Genomic DNA, 27977 nt, shown 5'->3' on the forward strand with positions numbered 1-27977 from the left:
CATCGTCATTAACACGATTGGTGCAACATCTCGATATTCGTTATGATTCATCCATCGTCTCCACTCAAGTAATGTGGAACAAGGAGGTGAAATATGCAAGAGGTCTCTAGGTTAGATAAACGACTTCAACTCTCATAGGAGTTGACATGAACTAGCTTGAGAAACTATATCTGCATGCATAGAAGCACTATCGTTCATGAATTTTATACCGACTTCAACTGACACTTAATCTCTAAGTGTCCCCTCAGGCCACAATAAGCACGTATACTCAGTTCACCAAGATAGATTCACCTCACAAATCTATCTTACATAATAGTCTGAACCTCTTGGTTTCGACACTCGATACCTTGAGCCAAATCATATAAGGCTTTAAACATAAAATCGTGTCTCACATTGGACGACAACTGCAATATCATACAAATTTATCTAAACATGTATGAAAAGCAATAAAGCAACAAAAACTCAATTCTACTAAATTAAGCATACTTACAGTGCGGTGGTCGATGGGTGCAAAGACTTGAACCACACTTCTAAAACACTGCGCTGATACCAAAACTTGTAACGCCCCAAAATCCCAGCTTGGAAAATCCTTTAGATTTTCAGGCTAATTTTTTTTTGAAATACATTGTGCGAAGCAAAAAAACCAAAAAAGGAAAAACAAGTGGAAACTCTGGGCAGGTTACAAAGAAAACAACAAGGAGAAACATTTTATTAATACTGTTTACAAAGTGATACAACATTTCCCTTTACAAAAGACAACTGCCAAGATCTTCAATGTTCTAGAGTGTGGGTTCAGTCCTCCACTGCACATCGAGCTCCATCGCACCACGAGAAATAAAACACCTGTATCCCCATAAAACGAGGTCAGTACTCTTGCGAGTTGGTGAGGAATCAACTACGACAATCCATTTACGCAAATCATAGCATTTACAACATGATATGCATCCAATATCATAATTAACCAGAGCAACAGTGCAAGAGCATATATCATGCAAAACAGATAAAATATTATGAACTGTGCATATGTACAAGTGGGCATATATGTGCATGTTGTGACAAGTACGAGAACCAACAATATAACAATACAAAACAATGTACATCTGGATGAGACAATTAGAAACATTTAGCCAAGGTAAGGCGTCTCTTTGAAATGTGTAAACAACATATAAACTATGTATCTCTAGCATAAGTGAGCTTGACTCACAAGGTGTTAACCCCAAGTAACAATATAGTGAATCTTAACCATAACTGAAGCAGGTAGAATAACTTAAACAGTGTATGCATACATGTATGTGCATTGTAGTGAAGTAGTTTAGCATATCTGAAGAAAGGAGCCAAGTGTAGCTGTGATAGCATTTAATTGCAATAAGGAGCATTTCGTCAACTGACTATCTAAGGCAAGACCTCTCTAGAAATACATCGCACCAGATGCACTTATCAGGAAAAGTATGTTTGATGTCACGCTGTTATCAATAGTGAGCTCGTCTCACGAGGTGGGTCTATCGCCCACACTAACTCGCCAAGGAGTTCTACCAACCACGGGTCTCTATGACATGCATACTAAAAAATCATCGGCATATCTAACACGTAATCAACCATCATGCTACATGTCATTATCCCATGTGATTGTAATCGAGAGTTATCATAAATGCGCAACCAAAAGTCAATGTGTGTCGAGAAATGTGCAAGTGACAAGTAGCATGAACACTTATTGGGAAACATAATGCCCGATTTATTAATCCCATGATTCTAATTAAACCCAATTAAGTGTGAAAACACTAAACATGTGAATTTCTTGCTTTTCTTTGATTCGTAACATTGCATATGATCTTTAATTTGCTTCATGTACTTTGCCAATCACATAATTGCCAACTATGTTGCGCGTAAGTGACATAAGTGAAAGTCATCACACACATGGAAAATATATATACATATATATACACATATATATTTTTGTTACCATGACGTCAAGGGAAAACATTTGCTAAGTGAAGATATGGCAAAAGTCGTGGTACTTTTGAGACGTGCAACTAAACCAAACGACCATTGAGGCCATGACATGGAAAACACCACAAAAAATGATGAGGATGGAGGCCAGCAGCATGCTGCCCCCAAATAGCTATAGCAACAACCCAAGGAGGGTTGCACCATGGCCAGGCTGCGGCAGCGAACTGAACGTCCATGGCCCAGGCCGCTGACCAAACACCACAGTTGACGAACCTGACAAGGTTTTTGGGAGCGACACCTCCCAACTGACCCGCGTAAGAGTGCCGCCACACCCCTGGGTCCCGTAGTTCGCTGGTCTGGACAGAAGTCCAGACCCACTCCATTGGACCCGGTGGTCCCTAGAAAGCCGGCAGCAAGTCTGGACTTTCGGTCCAGACTTGCCCGAATTCGCATTCGACATGCACCACCTGAACTGGGCTCGATTCAGGTGCTGCAATGTCAGGCTTGGGTCTGGTACAGACCTGAGCCCTTGCTCGGGCCCTGAGCACTAGTCTGGACCGTGATGTCTAGACCAGCAAAGGTGCAGGCCGCACCAAGAGAGAGAAAGGCAGGGCACAGGGGTGCCAACGCCACAATGCCAACCGAGTGCGTGTCCAACACTCGGTGTTGGCCATGACGCGCCGAAAACCACCCCTCCCCCAGTCTGAGCCGTGCGCTCAGACCAGGGTACCCCCGGTCCAGTCTGAACCATACTCGGTTCAGACTGAGACAGGCCGGGAGAGGGCCAAGGAAAGTGAGACTGAGAGAGAGGTGACGAGTTTGGGCTATGTGCGAGCCCAAAACGTCACATGAACTCACCAAATGGAAAGGGGCAGGGTCACTGCTAGCCCTTCCACCAAGAGTGGTGGCTGCAACTCGACAGACCATACCCACACCTCCAAACCCGAAACGGGAAAAAGAACAAGAACCCCAAAACACAACATTGAGATAGAAACGAAAACAAAAGGAGATTTTAACGAGCAAAAATTATCTAATCCACCGAAGAAACCCCTTGCATGCCATGGATACAAGGTGGTTCGGCTTCATGGTCTACCCCCATGCTATACCTTCCAGCAGACAACATAAAAATGAAAGAAAAGGATTTCGGTTATATGCCTTTGAAAAAAGAAGGTGCTAACAATACATATACGTTTAAGGGAAAAATGCAGACATGCGAAAATGAAAGATGGAATGAAACCTCACATCTGAAGGCTTTCAAAATGATGGAGAGGAAGCCTAGGCGCTTCCACAAAAATGGTGTTTAGCACCCACACCTCTCACGGTTAGGGGAAGGAGAGGAGAGAGAAAGAGAGAGAGAGAGAGAGAGAGAGAGAGAGAGAGAGAGAGAGAGAGAGAGAGAGAATCGCCCCTTAGGGCTTTCTCTCTCTTCTTCCAAGGTTTTAAATACCTAGGGTTTCTAAATGGGTGGATGGGATGAAATTAGAGGAGATGGAGGGCTGGAATGCTCCACGCTTGTAAACACTCCAAATTTTCCTCATCCATTCTCAGACAACCCCCCTCGTGCAGGTGCCAACTCTGGTAGGTCAGTGTATGAGTCAAACCCCGAGTCTGTTTCAGAAAAACCCCACTTTACCCATTTTTACTAGGAAAATTATGATTTTACCCTTAGGTCATCCCAGACCCCAGTTAGTTGAAGTCAACCAAGCTCATTGGTCAGTTCAGAACAGTCAAAATATCAGTCATCTCAAGCTCATCCGAGCTCATGATGAATATACCATTTTCATTTCCGACCATTCCTACCAAAATGGGACCATTTCTTCAGAAATGAACTCATTTCTCACTCAAATCCAAGCCAATTGTCTCCGAGTCAGTCATTCCCAGTCAGTCATGTTCCCCTAAGTCTAGCTTGAGCTCACCAAGAGTTCAAGTGCTCCAGTTTTAGTTGAAAACCATTTCCAAGTGTCCAGGAACCCACTTTATCCCGTTTCAGCTCTTTCAGCTGAAATTCAGTTGAGCTAGTGTTCGAGCTTCAATTTTAGTTCATGTCAGTATTACTGATCTTTGTTTCAGCTCAAACCCAGCTCAGATTCGTAATTCACTTCACTCTAGTGACCATTCCGGATCATTTCTCTAAAAATGGCAGCTTTTCTTGAAAATTTAGTCAAAAAGGTCAGTTGAGTAAGTGTCTTGTCAGTCCAGTTGAGTTCTGAAACTCTAAAACCTAGCTCAATCTAATTCATTTCAGTACAATTCAGCTCAACCCGTACTTTTCAGTGTCACTCTGGCTCGATAGAGCCCGAAAACTATTTCTTGAATTATTTTGCAAATTTTATCAATTTTAACACTTTTTGAACTAATACAACTGCCAATCGGGGTCTAATATCCAATTTTTTTCACTCAAGGTTAGCATTTCGCATGGCATTTCATGTCATTTCATATCATTTCTCAACATTTCATAACATTTCATCATATTCCATTTCATTTTCGAGGTCCAAAACTCCAATTTCATAAATTTCAATCCAGATTAAGTTTTAAAGGTTTTTAGAAATCAATTTCAAACCCTGGGTTTCCAAAATTGACATTTTTACCCTCAGAATTCTAAATTTAGAAATATTTTCTCGAGAAAAATAATCTGGATTTCTTTCAAACTCAAATTTTCAAATTCTATACTGGATATGCTTCGCAATGGGGTATTGAACTTCAAATTCTGAGTTCATTTCAAAAACTGCCAAAATTAGCCCAAAAGTTTTTCTGAGGAATTTTACAAAGTTATTTTACTCTTTTTGCCTTTGTCACAAGCGGGACCCACTCTAAGTGGTGTCGCACAAAAGTTTTTGATTTTTTATTTTCTTTTTTTTTTAGAAATCGTGTGGGCCCGCTCCAATGTGGCGCCCCATTTTGAAAACCCTTATTGAAAAACAGTGTGGGCCCACTCTAAGGTGGCGCCACATGTAAAAAAAATAAAAAAAATAAAGAATAAAAAATAAAAATAAAAATAAAAATAAAAATAAAAATAAAAATTTTTCAAATTTTTTCTCTTTCCCTCTCTTTTTCCCTTTCCTTTTTTTTTCCTTCTTTCCTTTTCCCTTTTTTTCTTTCTTTCCTTTCTTCTTCTTCCCTTTCTTTCCTTCTTCCCTTCCTTTTCTTCCTTTCCCTACTTATTCCAGCCATTCACGTATACCTCCCTCTCATTAAACCCTAGATTACTTACCATTTTCCCCAAGTCTACACCCTTAAAAAAAAAAGTTTTCTTACCTATTGGGAGGCTCTCACGCTCAGCCCATTGATCTCACGGTGGATGCATTCCTCCTCTCTCCCCTTTCAACCCTATCTTGTCTCCCATCTTCCTTTTTTGCTCCAGCCAGCCTCCATTTCTCCATCAACATCATTGAAGCAACTACATCCCATGGTGTAGCAGCCTTCCTCAAGCCATAACTCTAGCCGGTGACACCTCTTCCAAAGGCTCTCCAGAAGCAACCTCTCCACCTTGCTCCAGCTGCTAACCCCAACCAACAAAACAAGTGGCCGGTGACCAACTGCAGCCTCCTCTCTCCAGCCAAGGCAACAGCAAGGCTACCTTGAAGCCGCCATATCCCTCCACCTTGAAGTACATCAACTGGATCATCACTGCAGCATAGCCTCCTTCTTCTAGCCTTCTTCATTGGTGCAACAAAACCCAAACCTCCTTGGTTGCAAAGCCCCTTAGCTGATCCAAGCTCTTCCTTTCCAAGGTAAGAACCATCATCGTTTGCCTTTAATTTTGTTTTAATAATTTTGCATAATGTGTACCCATGATACCATGATGCTATCATGAATTGGACTCATCAAAATTATGCATGTTGGTAAATGGCTTTATTCAAAAAAAAAAAGGAAAAACTTTCGCAATGATGCTATCGGATGTAGTGTTTCATCCCTTCCATGAATGAAGTCACTCGATTTAATAGCCAACATCAAAGTGAATCGCATTCCTCTGCTAGTTTATTTTTGTTTTGTTTTCATATTTCATATATTTTCATGCTGCATCTAGGTTAGTTTCTTGATTTTTTTTTACTCATCTTATATAGTTTCATTCATGTCTAACTTAGAACCTGTAAATTTTCATTTAAGTATAGTTTAGATGATATTTCATGAGATTTTCTTCATCAATGAATTCTGTAAATTTTATTATCTTTAGATTTACATGTTATTAAAATCTTGCAAAAAAATTGGATTAATTTGAAATTTGAAGTTTCACAAAAAAAGGGACACCAACATATGTTTTTACCCTTCTGGAGACTCCAAATTCTCTTTTAGCAAACTTTAGGGCCCAAAATCATCCCAGTGGGAGATTTAGATTTTCTCCTAAAAATTATAGTAGATCCATGGTAGAATCTACTAATTGTCTGAAAATTTTGAGATCTTTACAAGTAGATTTGGCCTCTATTAAAAATCGATTTTCCCAGAACCTTGGGAAAACCTTGATTTTTCCTTGTCAGGGTATAGACAGACTCTAACGTGCTGTATCCGCTCAACCCGTAGTCTGAATACAAAAACTTTCAACATGAAAGTTGTTCCTAACCCCTTTTCCTGTTATTTTCCACAATTTGGAAATTTTTTTGGATTATCCTAGTATTTTTTGGGATTTATCTTTTCTGTTTGACAGATTCCAATATCCAAAAATCCAAAAATCCAAGAGATTTAGGTCTCTGATAATAGTGTGCCCATTTCCATACCGTAATCCGAGTCCCAATACTATAAAAAGATAAAATTTTCCTCTGTGTGTCAGGGACATTTTCCCATAAATTTAGCCTTTTTCCCATCTGTCTACTATTTTTCCCACATTTTCTACCGAAACCTGTTTGTTTTCCCTAAATCCTAGAGTCGTCGGATTCCGATCCGACTTGACGGAGCTGTACAACTCTGACCATAGGTCAAAACTAGAATGTGTAAACAGAAAAAATCTTTGCCTAACTGTCCTCTATCACCCCATAAAATTTGGGAAATTTTATGGAAGTTTGATATCTGAAATCCCATTTAGAATAAACATTTTAGGCAAAATTCTGATTTTTTAGATTTTTAGCTATTTTCTATATTAATAAAATATAAAAAAAATAGATTTTCGATATCCATTCTGTTTTTAGGGTTAATTTAGATGTCCATGCCAAATTTGGCCCAAATACAAGTTTATTTGCTTTGTATGTTAGTTTATTTTTAAATTCAGAAGAGAAAAATCAGGCAAAAATCAAGTCAAATTTGATAATTTGTGATATTTTTGTCATTTTAGGTTTTTTATCATGTACATAAGCATGTAGAATCATATTAGGGTTAATTTCAATATCATTTTCATTTCATATTTTCTATTTTTGGAAAATTTATTTCAGAAAACCCTGGTTTCAAGGCCATAGTCTTGTTATTAGGGGCATTTTGGTCATTTTGACCCCAATTTCGAAATTTCAAACTTGAATTCTCCAAATTTTTATGCATATCATCATATTTTATCATATTATGTTTGATTTATTTCATTTGATTTTCAAAATTCCAAAATTTACAAAAATTCTTTTAGAAAACCCTGATTTCAAAGTCATTAGGGGCATTTTGGTCATTTTGACCCCAATTTCGAATTTCTAATCTTATTTTCAAAATTTCTTCATTATTTATCATGCTTATATCAAAGGGGGTATGATTCTGGGTTTATATCTGAATAATATCCGATAATTTATAATATTTTCGGATAAATTCAAAAAAACCTACATTTTTGTGCTAACATTGTTTTCTAGTTTTGCAGGAACATTCAAGAATAAGACTTAGCCATTTTATTTATTTGTTTTATTCAATTTAATGTAAAAATCAATGTAATATTTGGAATAAGAGTTACTTTTCAGCTTAGAATAGGATTGCATTGCATATAGTTTAATTTCAGCAAAATTTCAATATTTGAATGTATCATTTGTTATGACAATGAAGCCGTATATGATACTTCAAGTACAAGGTTTTGATGATGAGCAAGTGAAATCAACTACATTTCAGCTAAGGCAATGAAGACATTGAAGAATTCGATGAAGAATCTTTGAAGACTAGTGTGCAAATGTTAAATTCATTAAAAGTCTTAGATTCTTATAAGAGCCTTACTTAGAGTGCATATTTAGATTGCATTTCACCTAAAAAGTCTTTAGAAAAACTTTTCTAAAAGAACCTCTCATGAAAATCTTTTTAGAAAACTCTTTTCTTAAATTTTCGTGTTTATTAGTCGACCAATAGACTCACCAGTCGACTAATCCTTTCGCGCCATATTTTCTAAAAAGTCGTTTTTGTCAAATTAGTCGACTGAAGGTTTTATCAGTCGACTGGACAAAATGTCTATTTTCTGGAAAATTAGCAGCAGTCGATTAATGGTTTTATCAATCGACTGGACAGAACATGTGTTTTCTGAAAATTTAGCAGCAGTCGACTAATGCTTTTATCAGTCGACCGAACAAAATGTATGTTTTTCAGAAGATTTTAGCAGCAGTCGACTGAAAGGTTTTTCAGTCTACTGATGATATTATCAGTCGACTAATTTTATCTCTAGTCGACTAAGTTTCAAAAGTTCAGATTTTCAAACGGCTCGATTAACAGATCAGTCGACCGACGATAACTCTCAGTCTACTAATAACTAACTATTAGTCGACTAACTACTGTTCCAGTCGACTAATTTTGCCGTTTTTCCTGAAACTTCAAAAAGGCGTGTCTTTTCATTTTTCAAACGTTTTGATAGTTCAAAATGGACTGTTTTGACACACTTTCATACCCTCAACGTATGCAAACTTTCAACTATAAATATAAGTGCATTTTACACTCAAAAGCACTTCAATTACATCAAATCTAATTGAATTACTTCTTGCTTTTCACTCCTATTCATTCAAGTATTTGTTTTCTCACTCACTTGATATTTTCACTTCAGTTTTTCACTCAAATTCTTTTGAGAGATAGTGAATTCGTCAGTAGAGTATTTCAACAACCTCAAAAGCCAATTGCATCTCATTTGCATTCAAAAGAAAGACTCATAGGTTGTATTGTAAGTTGTTACTTAATTTTCTGTAAAAGGAAGGACTCCTTGGTTTAAAGAAGTTGTTTGCTTTCAGTAGGTGTGTTACTGAAAGTGGGAACGAATTTGGTCTGTATGATCTTGTAGTTACACAAGGTTGATAGTGGAAATCTCAAGCGGGTTTTGCTTGGGAACTGGATGTAGGTCGGGAAAGACCGAACCAAGACAAATTTTGTGTTCTTTGTGTGATTGCTTTTTAAATTACAAAATTCGTTAATATTCCGCAGACAATTTTTAAAAGCACTATGCACTCCCCCTCTAGTGCTCGTTGCCTCGATCCTACTGCACTTTCATTTGGTATCAGAGCAGGTTTGCTATTATTTTGATTTGATCATCATCTAGCATGACAACTACAATATCTCAGCACAAAAAAGGAAGCTCCTCTGTTCGTCCTCCTCTCTTCGACGGAACAAACTATGGATACTGGAAAGTGAGAATGACAATATTCTTGCAATCCATGGATCTCGAAATTTTGAGAGTTGTTTCAGAAACATACCAAACTCCATCAACTGATTTCAGCCGATGGACCGATGAAGAAAAGAAGACGGTTTTACTTAATGCCAAGGCAATGAATGCATTATATTGTGCCGTTGACAAGGTAGAGTTCAATCACATCTCCCAATGCTCTACAACAAATGAAATCTGGCATACTCTTCTCGTGACTCATGAAGGTACGCCAAAGGTAAAGGAATCTAAAATCGCTTCTTTGGTTCATAAATTTGAATTATTTAAAATGAAGCAAAATGAATCTATATCGGACATGGTAACAAGAATGGCCGATATAACTAACACTCTGAAATCCCTTGGAAAAGAATATTCACAAGTGGATTTAGTCAGAAAGATCCTAAGGTGTTTAACTCCTGAATGGGAGAGAAAAACCACTGCTATTGAAGAGGCAAATGATTTAAACACTCTCACTCTTGAAGATTTGGTTGGTAACCTAATGGCATATGAAGTCCAACTTCAAGACAGACAAGAAGAAGAACCCAAGAAGAAATCTCTTGCTTTTAAGGCTACTTCTGACTCAAAAAATTCAGAAGAAGATAAAGATGAAGATATTGCCCTCATTACAAGGCAATTCAGAAGATTCATCAAAAAGGGAAGATTTCAAAGAAAGGTAAAGAAAGCAGATTCTTCCAATCCCATTGAAGTCAAATGTTTTAATTGCAAAAAGGCTGGACATATCAAGAAAGATTATCCTCTTCTCAAAATCAATCCCAAGAACCAATTCAAGAAGAAAAAGGCATTTCAAGCATGTTGGGATGATAGTGACTCCTCTTCCGATGAAAAATTAAATGAAGAAGTCACCAACATGTGTTTTGTAACATAAGAAGATTTGGTAAGTCAATTTGACTATGATGAGTTATTAGAAGCATTTAATGATTTATATGCTAAATTTAAGAGTCTAAGTTCTAAAAACAAATAGTTGAAAACTGAAAATTTAACTCTTGACTCTCAAAATAAAGTGTTGCTTCAAGAGATAGAACATCTCAAGAAGGAAAACTCTTGCCAAGCATTTGAGATAAAAGAAATTGAAGTTAGAACCAATCTCTTACCAAAAGAAATAACTAGTCTAAAAGAAAAATCAAATGATCTTCTTTCTATAGTGACCAAATTCACAAATGGTCAAGAGAATCTAGAAAAACTTCTTGGTTCTCAAAGATGTTCGGTTAATAAAACTGGATTGGCATATAGTTTCTTTGATACTCAAAATAGACCAAACTATGTTGTGAAAAAATCAAAGACAATATTCTCAACCATTTGTTCAAAGAACTGAATTTTCTAGTAGAAATGCATCTAATCATGGAACTTATAATACATATAAGCCTAGACATGATTATTCTAGAAATGCTAAATCTTTTTATAGAAAGAATATTTATTATCAAAGGAAACCAAAATCCAAATGGATATGGGTTCCTAAGACTAACTCTCGTGCACCCGAAAATAGAAAGGGGTCAAATGTTTTGTCTTCTAATTTTGTTGTAGGTACACAAAATAAGGAGCAAATGGATATTGGACAGCGGATGTTCCAAACATATGACTGGAAGGCCGAAGTTATTTTCCACCCTCCAAAATAAGGATGGAGGAACCGTCACCTTTGGTGACAATAACAAGGGAAAAGTAATAGGTATTGGTAATATTGGTAATCCAAAATTTCCCTTGATAGAAAATGTTCTTTTAATAGATGGTTTAATGCATAATTTATTATCTATTAGTCAATTATCACTACAAGAAAATTGTTAATTAGCGACGGAAATTTGCGATGGATTTTTTCCGTCGCTAATTAGCGACAGATTAGCTAGAGAAAACTTTCTTCATGAATCTGTCACTAATTAGCGACAGATTAGCAATGAAAGTTGTTTCATCGCTAATCTGTCGCTAATTAGCGACAGATTAATGACAACAATTTTTTGTCGCTAATTCTCAATACAAGAAAACCATTTTAGCGAAGGATTTAGAGATGAAATTTTTTTATCGCTAATCCGTCGCTAATTAGCGATGGATTCGGCGACAGAATATATTCCGTCACTATTTTGGTATTTTGATTTACGACGGCTTAGCGACGGAATTATTTTGTCGCTAAGCCGTCGCTAAATGTCGCGTAAATCCCTAATCCCATCCCCCTTTCTCTTTTCCTGTTTCGCTGTCTTGCTTTCGCTCGCCGCCCTCTCCCTCCCGCTGCCCGTCGGCCTCTATCCGGCCCCCACCGTCCACCACTCGCCAACCGCCGCTCCCCGTCAGCCTCCCGCCACCGCCCGGCGACGCGCAGGTAATCACTTCCGTCGGCAGGGGGTCGACCCCCCCGTGTTTCCGGAAGGGGGTCGCCTCCCCTGCATTTCCGGCAGGCAGGGGGTCACCCCCTTGCATTTCTAGCAGGCAGGGGGTCGCCCCCCTGCATTTCCGGCAGGCAGGGGGTCACCCCCCTTGCATTTCCGGCAGGCAGGGGGTCACCCCCTTGCGTTTTCGGCAAGCAGGGGGTCGCCCCTCTGCGTTTCTGGCAGGGGGTCGACCCCCTGCGTTTCCGGCAGGGGGTCGACCCCCCTGCATTTTCGGCAGGCAGGGGGTCGCCCCTCTGCGTTTCCAGCAGACAGGGGGTCGTCCCCCCTGCATTTTCGGTAGGGGGTCGACCCTCTGCGTTTCCGGCAGGGGGTCGACCCCCTGCATTTTCGGCAGCAGGGGGACGCCCCCCTGCGTTTTCGGCAGGGGGTCGACTCCCTGCATTTCCGGCAGCAAGGGGTCGACCCCCCTGCATTTCCGGCAGCAGGGGGTCGACCCCCCTGCGGTTCCGGCAGCAGGGGGTCGCCCCCCCTGCATTTCCGGCAGCAGGGGGTCGCCTCCCCTGCATTTTCGATAGGGGGTCGACCCCTTGCGTTTTCGGCAGCAGAGCGCAGGGGGTCGCTCCCCCTGTGTTTCCGACAGCAGGGGGTCGCATCGCCCCCCTGCGTTTCCGACAGGGGGTCGCCCCCTTGCGTTTCCGGCAGCACGGCATAGGGGGTCGGCCCCCCTGCATTTCCGGCAGGCAAGGGTTGCCCCCCCTGCATTTCCGGCAGGGGGTCGCCCCTTGCGTTTTCGGCAGGCAGGGAGTCGCCCCCCTGCGTTATCGGCAAAGGGGTCTCCCCCTGCGTTCTGTGAAACTGCATTTGCCTCTTGTTTTTTTTTCAGCTGGTGGTGACTTTATTTTAACACAGTGTTTTTTACAGATTTCTCAACGGAACTCGCTTGTGCCCCGCCACCCGTGGTAAGTAAGTGACAAAAACAATGCAAATCGGGTAAATACTCGTGGTGAGTAAGTGATGCAAGCGCATCACATTTTATTTAATTTATTGGATGTAACACTCTATTGTTCACACACTCACTTAGTTGTTGATATCTAAGAATGCTTTGTTGGAGTTCAGAGATCATGCTGAGCATGATTTTAATGTATGAGAATAGAAGTGTTCTTATTTTTGGAGTACGGATTTCATGCTAGGCATGATAGTAGTTAGCGGGATATTGAAGTGTGTTTGCTGCAGGTACATGTTTGACATTTGTTTGATATGAATGATTTCGATGTATTGCAATGTTTAATGTGATTGTATCCATGTTTGCATGTAGTTTCTTTCAATTTGATTATGTCTTCCATGTGAAATTGTATAATGAAAGCATGCTTCAAATGAATGTATCGTGTCATGAATAGTTTGCACATGAAAATATTAAGTTATCAATGCATGCATCATAATTCTTGTGATTGTATGACATCATATATTGCATGATAAATTTGATATTTTCTTCATCATAGCATTCTGATGGTTCTCTTAACTGGTTAGGATACTATTCGTAACATCATACGACAAAATGACTGTAAACCGTGAATGAATGTACCGTAGGATAGTGAACAATGAGTTATCACATGAATATATGGATGGTCTTGACAGTTTTATTGAATTTGCAACGGCAAGTATCAGTACAGTGGATCCCACAGGTCGGATTAGGTGTCCTTACAAGATTTGTAAGAATAATCGATTTGTAGAACCTCATGGCGTTAGACATCACCTATACAGGAAGGGTTTTGTGAGTGATTATCAAAATTGGACGTTTCATGGAGAAAAATTTAGAAACAATTTTGATGCACGGGTGAATGTGGAACACGATAATCCATATATGAATTTGATATTTGATGTCGCAGGAACAGAATTGGGTTCTGCTATGAGTCCTAGTGATGTAAGAACTGCAGTAGATGAAGAATCACCAAACGATGCATCTAGTAGATTTTATGATTTACTTAAAGATGCTGATGAGCCACTTTGGAACGGTTGTGAGAGTCACACTATCTTGTCTGCAGTTCTTCAACTAATGAATTTGAAGTCCGAGTATAATTTGAGTCAATCATGTTTTGACCATTTGTGCATGATTGTGAAGAGTATGTTGCCCAAAGATGAGAAATTGCCACAAAATTTCTATCGTGCGAAAGTTATGGTCAACGCTCTAGGTATGGGGTATAAAAAGATAGATGCTTGTCCAAATCACTGCATGTTGTATTTCAAGGATCAGGAAAATAACATATCATGCCCGTCATGTGGGCATCCTCGGTTCAAGCCAAAGACAAGAGGCAATGGTAGCACGAGATCAAAGGAAGTTTCATACAAGTCGCTTCGCTATTTTTCTATCACTCCTAGATTGCAACGATTGTATATGTCTTCAAGGACAGCTAAACACATGAGATGGCATGCAAATAAAGTTCGACACGATGAAGACAATATCACGCATCCTGTTGATGCTGAAGCTTGGAAGCACTTTGATCGTACTCATCAGAACTTCGCAATGGAAGTGCGAAATGTTAGACTCGGTCTATGTACAGATGAATTTAATCCATTTGGGGGTAGATCAACTCCATAATCATGTTGGCCAGTATTTGTAACTCCATACAACCTTCCACCAAGCTTGTGTATGAAACATCCAAATCTTTCCTTGTCTCTGTTGATCCTTGGTCTGACCTCACTTGGCCAAAATCTTGATGTATATTTAAGGACATTGATTGATGAACTAAAAGTACTATGGGATGACAGTGTTACCACGTATGATGCCCACAAAAAACAAAATTTCAACATGAAGGTCGTTGTTCTATGGACAATCAGTGACTTCCCTGCATATGGTATGCTATCTGGTTGAAGCACACATGGGAGGTTGGCTTGTCCGTACTGCATGGAGGATTCCAAAGCTTTTAGATTGAGGCATGGAAGGAAGCCTTGCTGGTTTGAGTGTCATTATTGATTTCTACCCAGCGATCATCCGTTCCGACGACAAAAGAATGGTTTAAAGCAGGCACAACTGAAACAGAAGGTCCATCCTCAAGATTGTCTGGCATAGAGATTCTAAGAAGATTGCGATACTTTCCAGGTGTATTAACAGATGCCCGCAGTCCTACACCCTTCCGTGGATTTGGAAATGATCATAATTGGACGAAGAAATCTATTTTTTGGGAACTACCGTATTGGCCGACCCTATTGATACAACATAATTTGGATGTGATGCATGTAGAGAAAAATGTGTTTGATAATGTGTTCAATACAGTAATGAATATTAAAGGAAAAATGAAGGATAATCCGAAGGCCCGTATGGATTTAAAATTAATATGTAAAAGACCAGAATTGAAACTCAAAGAGTATAATGGCAAAGTACTGAAACCAAAGGCAAAGTACGTGCTCGGACCTGATCAAATAAAACATGTATGTCAATGGTTGAGACAACTGAGATTTCCATATGGATATGTCTCTAACATTGCTCGGGCTGTGAAGATTGACGATGGACAATTATATGGGTTGAAGAGCCATGATTGTCATATCTTTATGCAACGATTGATACCCCTAGCATTCCATGATATGTTAGACAAACCTATATGGGGGGTATTGTCTGAGTTGAGCGGATTTTTCAGAACATTGTGCGCATCGGAGGTCGTAGTATCAGATGTAAAGAATCTCGAGAACTCTGTCATCACCACTGTTTGTCTGCTAGAAAAGATATTTCCGCCAGCATTTTTCGATGTTATGGAACATTTGATCATACATCTGCCATATGAACTAAGGGTTGGTGGCCCTGTGCAATATCGATGGATGTACCCATTTAAAAGATATATGTTTTTTTATATTTGTCTCTTTAATGACAGATATTTAAAATTTGAAATGTATATTCTTGTCAGATGCATGTTCGACCTAAAAAAAAAGGTTCGTAATAAAGCAAGAGTAGAAGGCTCTATTTGTGAGGCATACACTTTAGAAGAGATTTCAAATTTCTCATCTATGTACTTCGAACCTCATATTCCAACACGTTACACATGCCCGCCCCGTAACGATGATGGAGAACAAGTAACTGTAGCTGATAAGCTGTCGATATTTCAACCACTTGGGCATGCATTTGGTAGTTGCCGATCAAGGCTATTGACAAATCGAGAGCAAGATGCAGCACACATCTATATTCTTTTTAATTGCTCAGCGATCGACCCATACATCGAGTAAGTATATGTATATGCAACTCAATTATAAATCCTTTTATGTTCTATATGTGGATACATGACTCGGTAATATAAGTATTTGTGGTTTGTAGACGATTTGATCTGGAGTTGCAAAGCGAAGTTTCACATCTCACTGATGCAGAAGTACAAAAAGAACGTGAAACTAAGTTTGTGGAGTGGTTGAAACAGTTGGTAAAGAAGCTAACATAAATTTTGTACTTATAAACAACAGTAAGTTACTTAATTGATCGTGATCACAATCATTGTTTATGTTTGTGCGTAGGTTCGCCATGGTGATGTTAAAGATCAAGGAATATGTGATTTAGAAAATGGTCTGACCAAAGTTGTGCAATGCTACAACGGGTATATCGTAAATGGTTATCGATTCCATACAAAAGATTACGGTATAAACAAATCAACGATAAATAGTGGCGTGTGTATCAAGGGTAGCAGCTACGGTGAAAATGAACATGATTACTACGGTGTTATAGAGGAAATAATGGAGTTGACTTACTTAGGCACGGATAACAGGGTAACTTTATTCAAGTGTCATTGGTTTGATCCAACTGCAACAAGACTCGACAAAGCTTCAGGCATTGTGGAGGTGAATCATAAATCCAGGTTTGGAACATATGAACCATTCATATTAGCCTCGCAAGCTCAACAAGTTTATTATACTTCATATCCGAGTATAAAAAAGTCAGATAGAAATGAATGGTGGGCAGTTTGCAAGGTGAAGTCCAAACTATACCTGTAACACCCCATTTAATTTTTAATGAAAATTCTAACAAATTTTTTTTTAAGCATTTAACTAGATAAATGAGGAGCTACTAAGAACTTCAATCTTATTCCATTATAACAAAGTTTATTACATCAAGTTCAAATATCCAGAAACATTAAACAGAAAAGTAGTAGTGCCATGATCGCCTGCCGATGCCGCCGCCCTCACTCTGATTGTACATTTATGTCTTCACCTGAAAATAGTAAACCACAAAGGAATCAGACTACCACTGTCTGAGTAAGTGATACAATCTAAATTACATATGTGCAGTGTCATGTGAACAAGTATGTATGAACGTTGATTTAACCGAAATTTAGTACTTATGTCAACATGCTTTTCTTTTTAAGACCATCATGTCTGAAGTGATTTCTGAGTAAGAGAATTCTATGATTTTAGTTTTCCATGTTTTGTTCCACAGGAACTCCTATCGGTCCCATTAGTTAATACCACATTTATTGGTTTAAATTTTCAGTTCATTCTTACCCTGTGGGTACGCACAGGCATTCGACATCGTAGCGGACCGAGATTATACGAAGGTTCATACGATCCGTATAACTAGCTGTACGGGTACCCAAAAGGGGCGCGGTGCTCGACCGAGAGAGATCCCCAATTGGCAAGACTAACATTGGATGCACCCATAACTCTTCTGCAGAAGACTTGGACCCACCACCTAGGACTCACTGGTGGTCCTGGTCCCCTAACTCCGAGGACTGGGGACCGGGTGAGATGCCTCGCTCTCACAATACAAGTATGTCCTACGGAGTGTGTACCATCCACTTTCTCCAAAGTGGACCATGGGTCTGGTAACATACATTGTGATCCAGTGTACCCAGAACCCGGGAATCCAGTAACATACATCGTCGTGGTGTACCCAGAAACCCGATGAAAACCAGTAACATATACCCTTTCTGGTATACCCAGTTCTCATCATAGATATCATTTTTTTTTCCTGTACGGTGAACCCGACGAATATTTCCTTTGCCATTTAGCTTACCGGATTCCTATGTCTCTCTTGACATATAACTTAAATTCTAACTCGAGTTATACCATACTGGAGTTATGCTCCACGATCCCTTCTAGGTGAACGAGCTTGTTGGCTCCTTTGATTCTCACAACCATGTGCATTCCACCCTGAATCGCCCATGTGTATGGTTCAAACTAAGAAAATGGTTACTACTAGCCCCTTCTATCTAAGACAACAGTGGGTGTTTTCTTACGCATCACATGGTGGAAAGAGTTTCCATATATATATATATATATATATATATATATATATATATATATTCAGCGTCCACTGGTTGTGTAGCACCCTGTAATCGGCCAGACAAAGCACCGTGGTCCAGATCTGGCAACCCGACCCCGACCGACTACCATATCATGTTCATGTGTGCACAACCAAGATTTTTCAGCATAAAAATAAAAAAGGCATATTGCCCTACAACTCTCTAGCAGCCCTTAGATAAAACAGCACACTAGGTAATTAAACCCCTTCTTCTTTAAAACCCTTGCTGTAGCAGCACATCCAAGGGATAGTACCCATGCAAAGATCTTAGCTACCGGTTGTACCAACATCCCATTTGCCGGGCAACCCATTAGGGCATTAACTTGTATTTATTTATTTATTTTTTTATTTTGTTCTGTTATGGAAAAAAAATAAAACACTGGATTACTAAAATTGCAAAGGATCCATATCTTCAACCAATCGTTCCTATATCATAGTGTTATTTAACTGAAGTTAATAGGCAACACTTAGATGACATGATTTTTAGGCATCAGTAATGGAAATCCTCACCATATCTAGCAACACGTACACTACAATATATATCTTATACCCTGATAGTCAACCAACCCATGGGTATGCAGGTCATCTCATAACCTGACCCCATGTACACCGGCAACACGTTAGTAGGGAAACGTTGCAACACTCTGCTTAATGGTAAATCCAACAGGCACAGTTAGAGTCCTCCGCAAGGCCTACTATCAGACCCACTTAGGTCCATTGTTGCCGCCCTAGTCCCAACCGAACGTCATAGACCCTTTTTTTTTTTTTCAGCTAGGCGTCCCAGGCCCAGATTTTTGGCCTAGCATATCAACCCGTCTGACAAACCATACCACACTAACAAAGGTATTTGATAACACCCCCCCTCCCACGGCTACAACAATAGGTTTAGTTGGCTGAACGCTGGACTTTCAGACCGTCCATTAGGATCGGTCTGAGTGTTTCCTTTCTTATTAAATTTGTTTTTTATTCAGACCATTTGTTACGTAGATAGTATAGATTCAATAAGTTCAATACATCTGTTTTGGCAAAAAATATGACAAGAACTCACGTAGTCTCTACCGTGACATTTTCCTACCGTGAGTGAGTATGGCAACACAACCAGCATCCAATAGCTAGATATAAATTTATTTATATTATATATATATATATATATATATATTTTTAGTTGATTGTCTAGACCCATTACATCATTTGTTTGCTGGCTGCCCTCAATGAACGTGAGAGGCATATGGAACAACAACTAGAAGAAACAAAAGAGCAGGTAGGGCTAATAAGTCTACCCAGAATTTTTTTTTTTCGTTTTCATTTCATCACACGCAGTCCAACCAGTTGAACAGATCACGCTGGGTGTGTTTTGTTCCCTAACGTCTAAATCTATGTTCAGGACCTGTGTATAACATGTTTAAACAATCTTTACACAGGATATATCTTTATATTTCCTCTAATAACTTAGATCTCAATATCATTCAATGTCAATGTAGTATTTTTTTTTTTTTTACAGAATCAACAAACGTATTTGTTTGATTTAGGTACACACTACGCTACCCATATGTATTGAGTTGTGCATCCCCTACCTCGTGAGAGCGTGAATCCACCAGAAAAATGTTCGTCTTCCTCGCGGACGTCCGGTAGCCGTGCACCAACTCCTCGCCGGGATCAATGGTGGGAAGTCGTTCAGCTGGTTGGACTGAAGGGGAGAGGGACGGAGGGTCACACGTTTGGGCTGAAGGGGGCGTGAGAGAGAGAAAGCAAGAGCTTCGGTTCCAAGGTATTTCGTTGGTTGTTGTAGGGTTTCAAAAAAAAAACGTAAAATTAATATGGCCTTTATTGCAGCCTTCCCAATTGCTGGAATGTTGGGCTTCCAAGGTGGCCCAACATTCAGCCTTTCCTAAAAGAAAATCGCCCCTACCTTCTGATTAAGTTCCTCCCTTATTTCCACCTTGATTTCTTATTTATTTATTTTTTCTTGGTTGGGCTTCCAAGTTGGGAAAAACGCCCATTCCTTTGGGCGTCACCCTTTCCCCATTTAAGTCTCCTTAAATGGGAAGTTGAAACGCCCAATTAGAGAGAGGATGAAAAGAAAAAAAATCGTTAATCCTTTATAAAAAAAAATGTTCTTTATTATTGGTGCCCTGGGGGTTTGAACTGAGGTCTCCATCCGAATGGGTAACTAGCCCCACCATTGCACCAGGTTGTTTTTCGTTGCAATACCTTGCAACAATAACCCATTTGTCCTCTTTTGATGCATTTTTACAAAAATAGCATTTTCTAAAAATATTCGGGTGTCCATGGGGTTTCGAACCACACTCTCTTCCTGTTGAGGCAACCCACCATACCAGTGCGCCAATTCTTACTTGGTTGTACTTCTTTTCAACTAAAACTACTTCAATGATGGGCGATAATCGCAAGAGGTGATACTTTCGAGATATATTTTGCGAATGTAGTTGAAATTAAAAATTTGAAGCTGGATTTTTAGGTGGGTTTCGACTCCATTCAAGATCCAAATCCCTATATACTATTCGAACCCGATTGTTGGATCCGCTTGATCCATTTGTATCGATTCTTCATCCCTTTGACGAATCCATTTCCAACAATTATAACCTCTATTAAATTTGATAATTGTCGAAATTTTGTGGGCTTTACATCCTTTCCCCCTAAAAAAAGATTTCGTCCGCGAAATTCGTTACAAGTTAGATACAAACAGGTCAGGGTATCTCTCTTTCATTGCTTCTTTGGGCTCCCAGGTACTGATGTCTTCTTTTAAATCGTTGTAATTTTGAAAAGATTTTTATATGAAAAACATGTGAAAACCAGACATCAAATAATAAAAACCGGTTCTCACTAGTGGATGAGACCGGGTCGAACTCAGGGAACGGGAATATATCGTATTCAAGTACACAAATCTAAACTAATCTTTATTGCGGAATTATTTGAAATGTAAAATATTCAAGAAAAGTAAAGACAACTAACTATTACAACAAATGAATATCCTTCGCAGAGGGCGTAAAGTGCAATATTTACAAACCCAATTAACTGCCTAATTCTAAACTAAAAAGTAAAAATTCTTCTATTCTTGCACTTTGTGTCACGTAATCTCTTCAGCTCCACTCCCTTGCAATCCTGCACAAATCAAACGAAACACGAGCAGTACCAGAAAAAGATGAAAGAGAATATACTAACTAAATGCTACGAAAGAAATCATTAAAGAAATCTAAATGACAATTTTAAATGCAAATGATATATTTTTTTATTTTTATTAATTCAAACTAACTAATTGGAAAGTAATTGACAATGCTAATTATCTTTCTTAACTGAACTATTTTTTTTTTTAAAATGACTAGCAACTATTTCTAATATCAACGAATCAGTTAATCAATTAACTAAGTGATCCAATATCAAAACACTAAGTAATCTAAGTATTAAGTAATATCTAAAAAAATTCAGCAAAGCATTATCATCCGATAATTCGACATCTTAAACCAGATCCAGATATCCAATTAACTGTGAAATTCATTTGTCAATTCAGAAATCACATTGTCAATCCGATGAAAAATATGGATTCATGATATTATTCAATAGAATCAAATCATGGCTCATTCAATATCGGATGTCAATTTGATTCACATTCAGATAATATTTCAGTTTCTGATGAACCAAGAAAATTATTATTTCAATTGACATTCACTGGATATATAACAGATTTTTTCAATTTCGGTTCGAATTACTCAGCCGGAATATCCAATTCCACTCATTTGACTCTGTCGGATAATGAAATTCAGGTGAACTTAAAGTTCAGATGGAGTTATGCTGCCTGTTAATGAAATTCAGATGAATTTAAATTTCAGGTGGAGTTATGCTGCCGGATAATGAAATTTCCAGAGATATTAATCAAACTAAAAAAAATCGATCATTCAGATCTTGTTCCACCGTGAAACAGGTTTCCTCTGTAACGAAGATTTTTTTCCGGCGAGTAAATATCAGAATCAGTAATTGATTCCAGATATTTTTGAAATAGATTCCGGTTAGAAAAAAAAACTGTTTACTGCAGCTCCAGATGATATAGATGATTTAGATCATTGCTGGAAAACAGTATGTATCTTTCACCGGAAATCAAAACAAGCACAAAACTTGCCGAAGATCTGTAAACAGCCGATCAACTAAGATATCCGATAATTTGATTTCAATTGATCGAACTTCCAATGATCTTCAGCTAAACCAAGCCTCAACACAATTCTAACAAACTGAAATTGATTTAGTCATTCAGTGGATCAAAATTAGGCATCCGATCGATCAATCAATCGGATTTCATATTCAGTCGCCGGAAAAAAAAACAAATCGTCAATAATCACCGGACGACTCATACAGAACAAGCTTTAATCATCGGGAGTCAAATGATATCCAATTGATCGATTCAGAAGTATCTGATTCAATCATTCAAATCAAAGCCTTACAGGATTCTGATAAATTGAAATCGATCCAGATGATCGATCAACTTTCGGTAGAATTTTTTTTTAAATCTGGCGGTAGAATTGAGGTCAGTTCCTGTAAAAATGTTGAAATCACCGATTGCTGAAACAATATTTTTCGTTTTTACTGTTGTAAAACTGATGTTTTATCAAGATTTCAACTCTAAGAAAACCGGAAAGCTACAGGTTGATCGATTAAAAAAAACACGTTTGCTGTTTTAACATTTTTTTATTTTTATTTTTATTGAAACAGAAAAAAAATAATACGATCTACACTTAAAATCTATTCTAACAATTACTGAAACAAAAACAAGAAGTTAACTCAAATTTCTTTAATCGTGAGTTATGAATGCTTAACAGAAATTAAAATGAAAATTTCAGAAAAAGAAAAAGAAGAAGAAGAGGAAGAAGAAGAGGAGAAGAAGAAGAAGCACTTACCGGAGGGATTAGAAAAGAGTTGGAATCCTCCTATATGCCATTACCGTAGCTGGATGCCTCCACCGGATTGAGAAAGAAGAGAGATCAAGGGAGAAGGAGAAGAAGGAGGAAAGAAACAAGGTGAAGGGGAAGGGTTAGAAGAGAAGGCAAAAGCATAAAAGAGAAGACAAGCCTCTCTTCCCCCTACGTATGGTATTTATAATTTTGAAAGTTTTTCTATAAGTCCATCTTATTTCAAAGAATTCCATTTCAAAACCTCTCTTCAAAAAGTTATTTACAAAGCAACTCAAATGACTATGTTTTAGAAAATACAAAAACTAAGTCTATTCTAAATCTAATTTTTTTTATGATTTTCAAAAACTAAACAACTACAATCATGACAAACACTAAAATAGGCATTAAAATGTAAAATAACACTATTTTTCATGCATTTTCTATTCTTATATTATTTTAGCATATTTACTCGAAACTAACATAAAATTGGGTTTTTAAATCATTTTCTCATGAAATCATGCATATTTTTATATGAAAAATCCCTAAAATATATGCATGATCAGGTACATTCTTCGAGCCCATGGTGTTGCCACCGAACTTTAACTAATGTGATGGTCTTATTTCTCATCACTCTTTCACGACGATCTACGATTTCCACGGGTCGCTCCTCTACCGTCAAGTCCTCTTGTACCTGTAGATCCTCGAATTGTATCACATGGGAGGGATCTGGCACATACTTTAGCAACATTGATATGTGGAATACATTGTGAATGTTTGCGAATTACGGAGGTAATTCCACTCGATATGCCGTTTCGCCGATCCTCTCTAATATGCTGAATGGTCCTACATATCGAGGACTAAGCTTTCCCTTCTTACCAAACCGAAAAACACTCTTGGTTGGTGATACTTTCACAAATATCTTGTCCCCAACTTCAAATGCTAGCTCTCTGCGTTGCTGATCCGCGTAACTCTTTTGTCGACTTTGAGCGGCACACAGTCTATGCTGGATCTTTTGGATTTGTTTTGTATAATGTTGGAGTATTATTGGGGACTCAATTGTTTTTTCCCCCACTTCGTTCCAATGTACTGGCGATCTACAGGGTTGCCCATACAGAGCTTTAAACGGTGCCATTCTGATGCTTGCATGATAACTATTGTTGTACGCGAACTCTGCTAGTACCACGTGAGTATCTCATTCACCTTTCCAGTCCAACATGCAAGCCCTCAACATATCTTCCAATGTCTGTATGGTCCTTTCTGATTGTCCATCAGTCTGGGGGTGAAAAGTTGTACTAAACTTTAATTTGGTACCCAATGCAGACTGAAGTTGTCGCCACAATCGAGAAGTGAATCGAGGATCTCGATCAGAAATAATGGAGATTGGTACTCCATGTAATCTGACTATTTCTTGAATGTATAACTCCGTCAAGCTTTCCAATGATTGACCCTTTCTCATCGGCAGGAAGTGCGTCGATTTGGTTAGTCTATCGACAATGACCCAAATGGCATCATGATTTCTCCGAGTGCGGGGTAATCCCATTACGAAGTCCATGGTTATGTTCTCCCATTTCCATTGAGGAATTTCCATCAATTGCATCATACCTCCGGGTCTTTGATGTTCGATCTTGACTTGTTGGCAAGTCAAGCATTTCACGACGTACCTAGCGACATCGCGCTTCATTCCATTCCACCAATATCCGCGTTGTAGATCCTTGAACATCTTTGTACTTCCCGGATGAATGGTGTACTTGCTTTTGTGGGCTTCACCTAATAGTTCTTCTCTCAACTCCGGGTCGCTGGGAACCCATAGTCTTTCCCGCATCCATATGCTTCCATCCTCTTTTCGCCTGAATTCATTATCTTCTTGTTGAGCCAGTGTCTCCATCTTCCCGTACTGAGGATCTTCCTTCTGCTTCGCTATCACCTTCTCTTTGAATTCTGGTTGTATAGTGAGATTATTCACTTTTATTGTGCCGGAGCTTGTTGTGAATGGACTCCATTCTGCAAGGTCTTCTATCAACTTCCATTCTATATTTATTAAACTGGCCAATCCACCGCCCGACTTTCGACTGAGAGCATCTGCTACGACGTTCGCTTTTCCTGGATGGTAGGAAAGGGTGAACTCATAATCTTTTATGAATTCGAGCCATCTCCGTTGTCTCATATTTAATTCTTTTTGCGAAAACAAATATTTTAAACTCTTATGATCTGTAAATATTTCGAATTGCTCACCATATAGGTAATGCCTCCATACTTTAAGAGCGAACACTACTGCTGCTAACTCCAGGTCATGTGTAGGATAATTCCTCTCATGGGTCTTCAACTGCCTTGACGCATATGCTATGACCTTGTCATGTTGCATTAATACACAACCCAATCCGGTACCCGAAGCGTCAGTGTATACCACAAATCCACCGCTTCCCGAGGGTAACGCCAGCACAGGGGCTGTAGTCAGTTTTGTCTTGAGGGTTTGAAAACTTTGTTCACATTTTTCGCTCCAAGCAAACTTCACACCTTTTCGCAAGAGTTTCGTCATTGGCATCGCGATTCTGGAGAAGTCTTGAATAAACCGTCTATAATATCCTGCCAACCCGAGAAAACTCCTGATCTCGCTAACATTCTTTGGTGGAACCCAATTAGTTACAGCCTCCACCTTTGCTGGATCCACCGAAACACCGTCCTTGGAGATAACGTGTCCAAGGAACATAACTTGGTCGAGCCAGAACTCGCACTTTGAAAATTTGGCATACAACTGGTGTTCTCGTAGCGTCTCCAGTACAGTCCTTAAATGCTCTCGATGTTCATTCACACTTTCTGAGTATATCAATATGTCGTCAATGAAAACAATGACAAAAGTGTCCAAGTATGGCCTAAAGACTCGATTCATCAAGTCCATGAAGGCAGCAGGGGCATTCGTGAGTCCAAAAGGCATCACGACGAATTCATAGTGGTCGTACCTAGTGCGGAAAGCTGATTTTGGAATATCTTCATCTTTAATTCTCAACTGATGATAGCCAGATCTCAAGTCGATCTTTGAGAAGACTTTAGCATTCCTTAATTGATCAAATAGATCCTCAATGCGAGGTAATGGATATTTGTTTTTCACTGTCGCTTGATTGAGCATCCTGTAATCAATACAGAGTCTCATGGATCTATCCTTCTTTTTCACGAACAACACTGGCGCTCCCCATGGTGATATGCTTGGTCTTACGAACCCTCGATCCATCAGTTCTTGAAGTTGTTTCTTTAATTCTTCCAATTCTGCTGGCGCCATTCGGTAAGGTGCTCTGGAGATTGTCTTGGTACCTGGTACCAAGTCAATTCCGAATTCCACTTCTCGAGGTGGAGGTATCCCCGGTAGTTCATCCGGAAACACATCGGAAAAGTCTCTGACGATATCCAGATCGTGAATCTGGACTTTAACTTCACCTCCAATTATATTTACTAGGAAAGCAGTATCTCCCCTCTGGACATACTTATTTGCCCTTAAGGCCGATATCATCCGCTGCTTGATGATTGGTCTCGAAAGGCGAAACCCAACTTCTGGTTCGTTCGGTCGGGATATGATCACCCTACCTTCTCTACACAAGATTCTGGCATAGTGTTCATACAACCAATCCATACCTAATATGACATCATATTCCGTCATATCGAGTAGGATTAGGTTTGCAAGCAGTGTTTGTTCTCCTAACACGACTGGTATGTTTGGCATGTAATTTACACATGGTTTATTGAACCTGATGGGATTATAAACTACCAATTCATGCTTCAGTGATTCAGTGGGTACCCTAAGTTGTTTAGCAAAATTAATAGATATGAAAGAATGTGTTGCTCCACAATCAAAGAGTACTAAAGCGGCTTGTCCAGATATGAGAACTGTACCTTGGACCAAATCGCCCTTCTGAAGTTCTTCTGCCGAGGTCGCATAAACTCTCCCGACCATCTTCGTCTGATTTGCTTGCTGAGATGGCGGTGTCTGCTGCTGTGATTGTGGTTGTTGACCTCCACTTGCCCTTTTTGCATCATCTGCCTGTTTCTTGCGGCACTCCCTGATATAGTGCCCCAGTTTTCCATAGTAAAGGCAGCCGCCCGTCTCTCGAGGGCATTGTTGTCCCGGATGGAAACGGTTGCATTTATGGCATCGCTGGCCTTGGGTCTGAACCGTTTTATTTTATCCAGAATGCCTTGGTTTCTTAGGATAGGGGTGGAACTTTTTCCCACTGAACCTCTTCTTGAATTCTGGCTTTTGCACTCCAGGGCGATTCTTCTGGAACTTCTGTCCTTCCTTCCAATCATCCTCAAGTAATGTAGCAACCTGGGTTGGTGACATTCACCGATATAAGTTAGGGATTTTTTTTTTTTTCAATTACCTAATAGTTGTGTTTTACCTGAATAGCCTCATCGAGGGTTTTTGGCCCTCGTGTATACAGGCGATTTCGGAGTCCTGCTTTCAGTCCTCGGGCAAATTTCATTGCCCGGTCTTCATCCGTCGTGTATACATTGGGACAATAACGCTCTAGGCTGTGAAACTTCGTGATGTATTCTGCCAATGTCCTTTCTCCTTGTAGCAGGTCGAGAAATTCCTGCATCTTCTTGGTTCTCTCGTGTTTCGGAAAGTAGGTGTTGTTAAACACTTCCACGAACTGCAGCCATGTCACAGGTCCATTCTGAAACTTCATTGCATGGGTGGTTTCCCACAACTTCTCTGCATGTTCCTTCAGGCGATATGTGCCAAAATCTACCTGTCGTTCGGCCGAAACTTCCAACACTCGAAAAATCCTCTCTATTTCCCGCACCCAGGACTCCGCTGCTTCAGGATCGGTCTTTCCTACAAATGCAGGTGGATCCATATCCATGAATTTCTTGTACGACATGGTCCCGATTGCATTCGATTTGTCATGGGCCACTTGTTGTAAGTTAGTGCCCATTTGTTGCATTGCTGTGGCCTGTTGGCCCACCACTCCAGCCAGGTTTTGCAGTGTCTCGAGAATATCGTTGCACCTGTTAGCCCACGCCAT

General features: G+C 39.4%; 1 protein-coding gene across 1 annotated transcript; it reads right to left on the reverse strand.

The window, feature by feature from the left end:
• Window positions 1-5384: 5384 nt before the first annotated feature.
• LOC149843040 (uncharacterized) lies at window positions 5385-27977 on the reverse strand. The gene is made up of 7 exons (XM_090000817.1): window positions 27348-27977; window positions 27144-27274; window positions 25917-27008; window positions 25192-25829; window positions 24727-25059; window positions 19636-19748; window positions 5385-5699 (listed from the first exon to the last, which is right to left on the reverse strand). The coding sequence occupies exons 1-7, from the start codon at window positions 27975-27977 to the stop codon at window positions 5385-5387; spliced, it is 3252 nt and encodes a 1083-aa protein (XP_089856943.1).

Source organism: Nuphar pumila, chromosome 3 (assembly GCF_984573655.1).
Source record: "Nuphar pumila chromosome 3, dmNupPumi1.hap1.1, whole genome shotgun sequence".
In the NCBI taxonomy this organism is placed as follows: domain Eukaryota; kingdom Viridiplantae; phylum Streptophyta; class Magnoliopsida; order Nymphaeales; family Nymphaeaceae; genus Nuphar; species Nuphar pumila.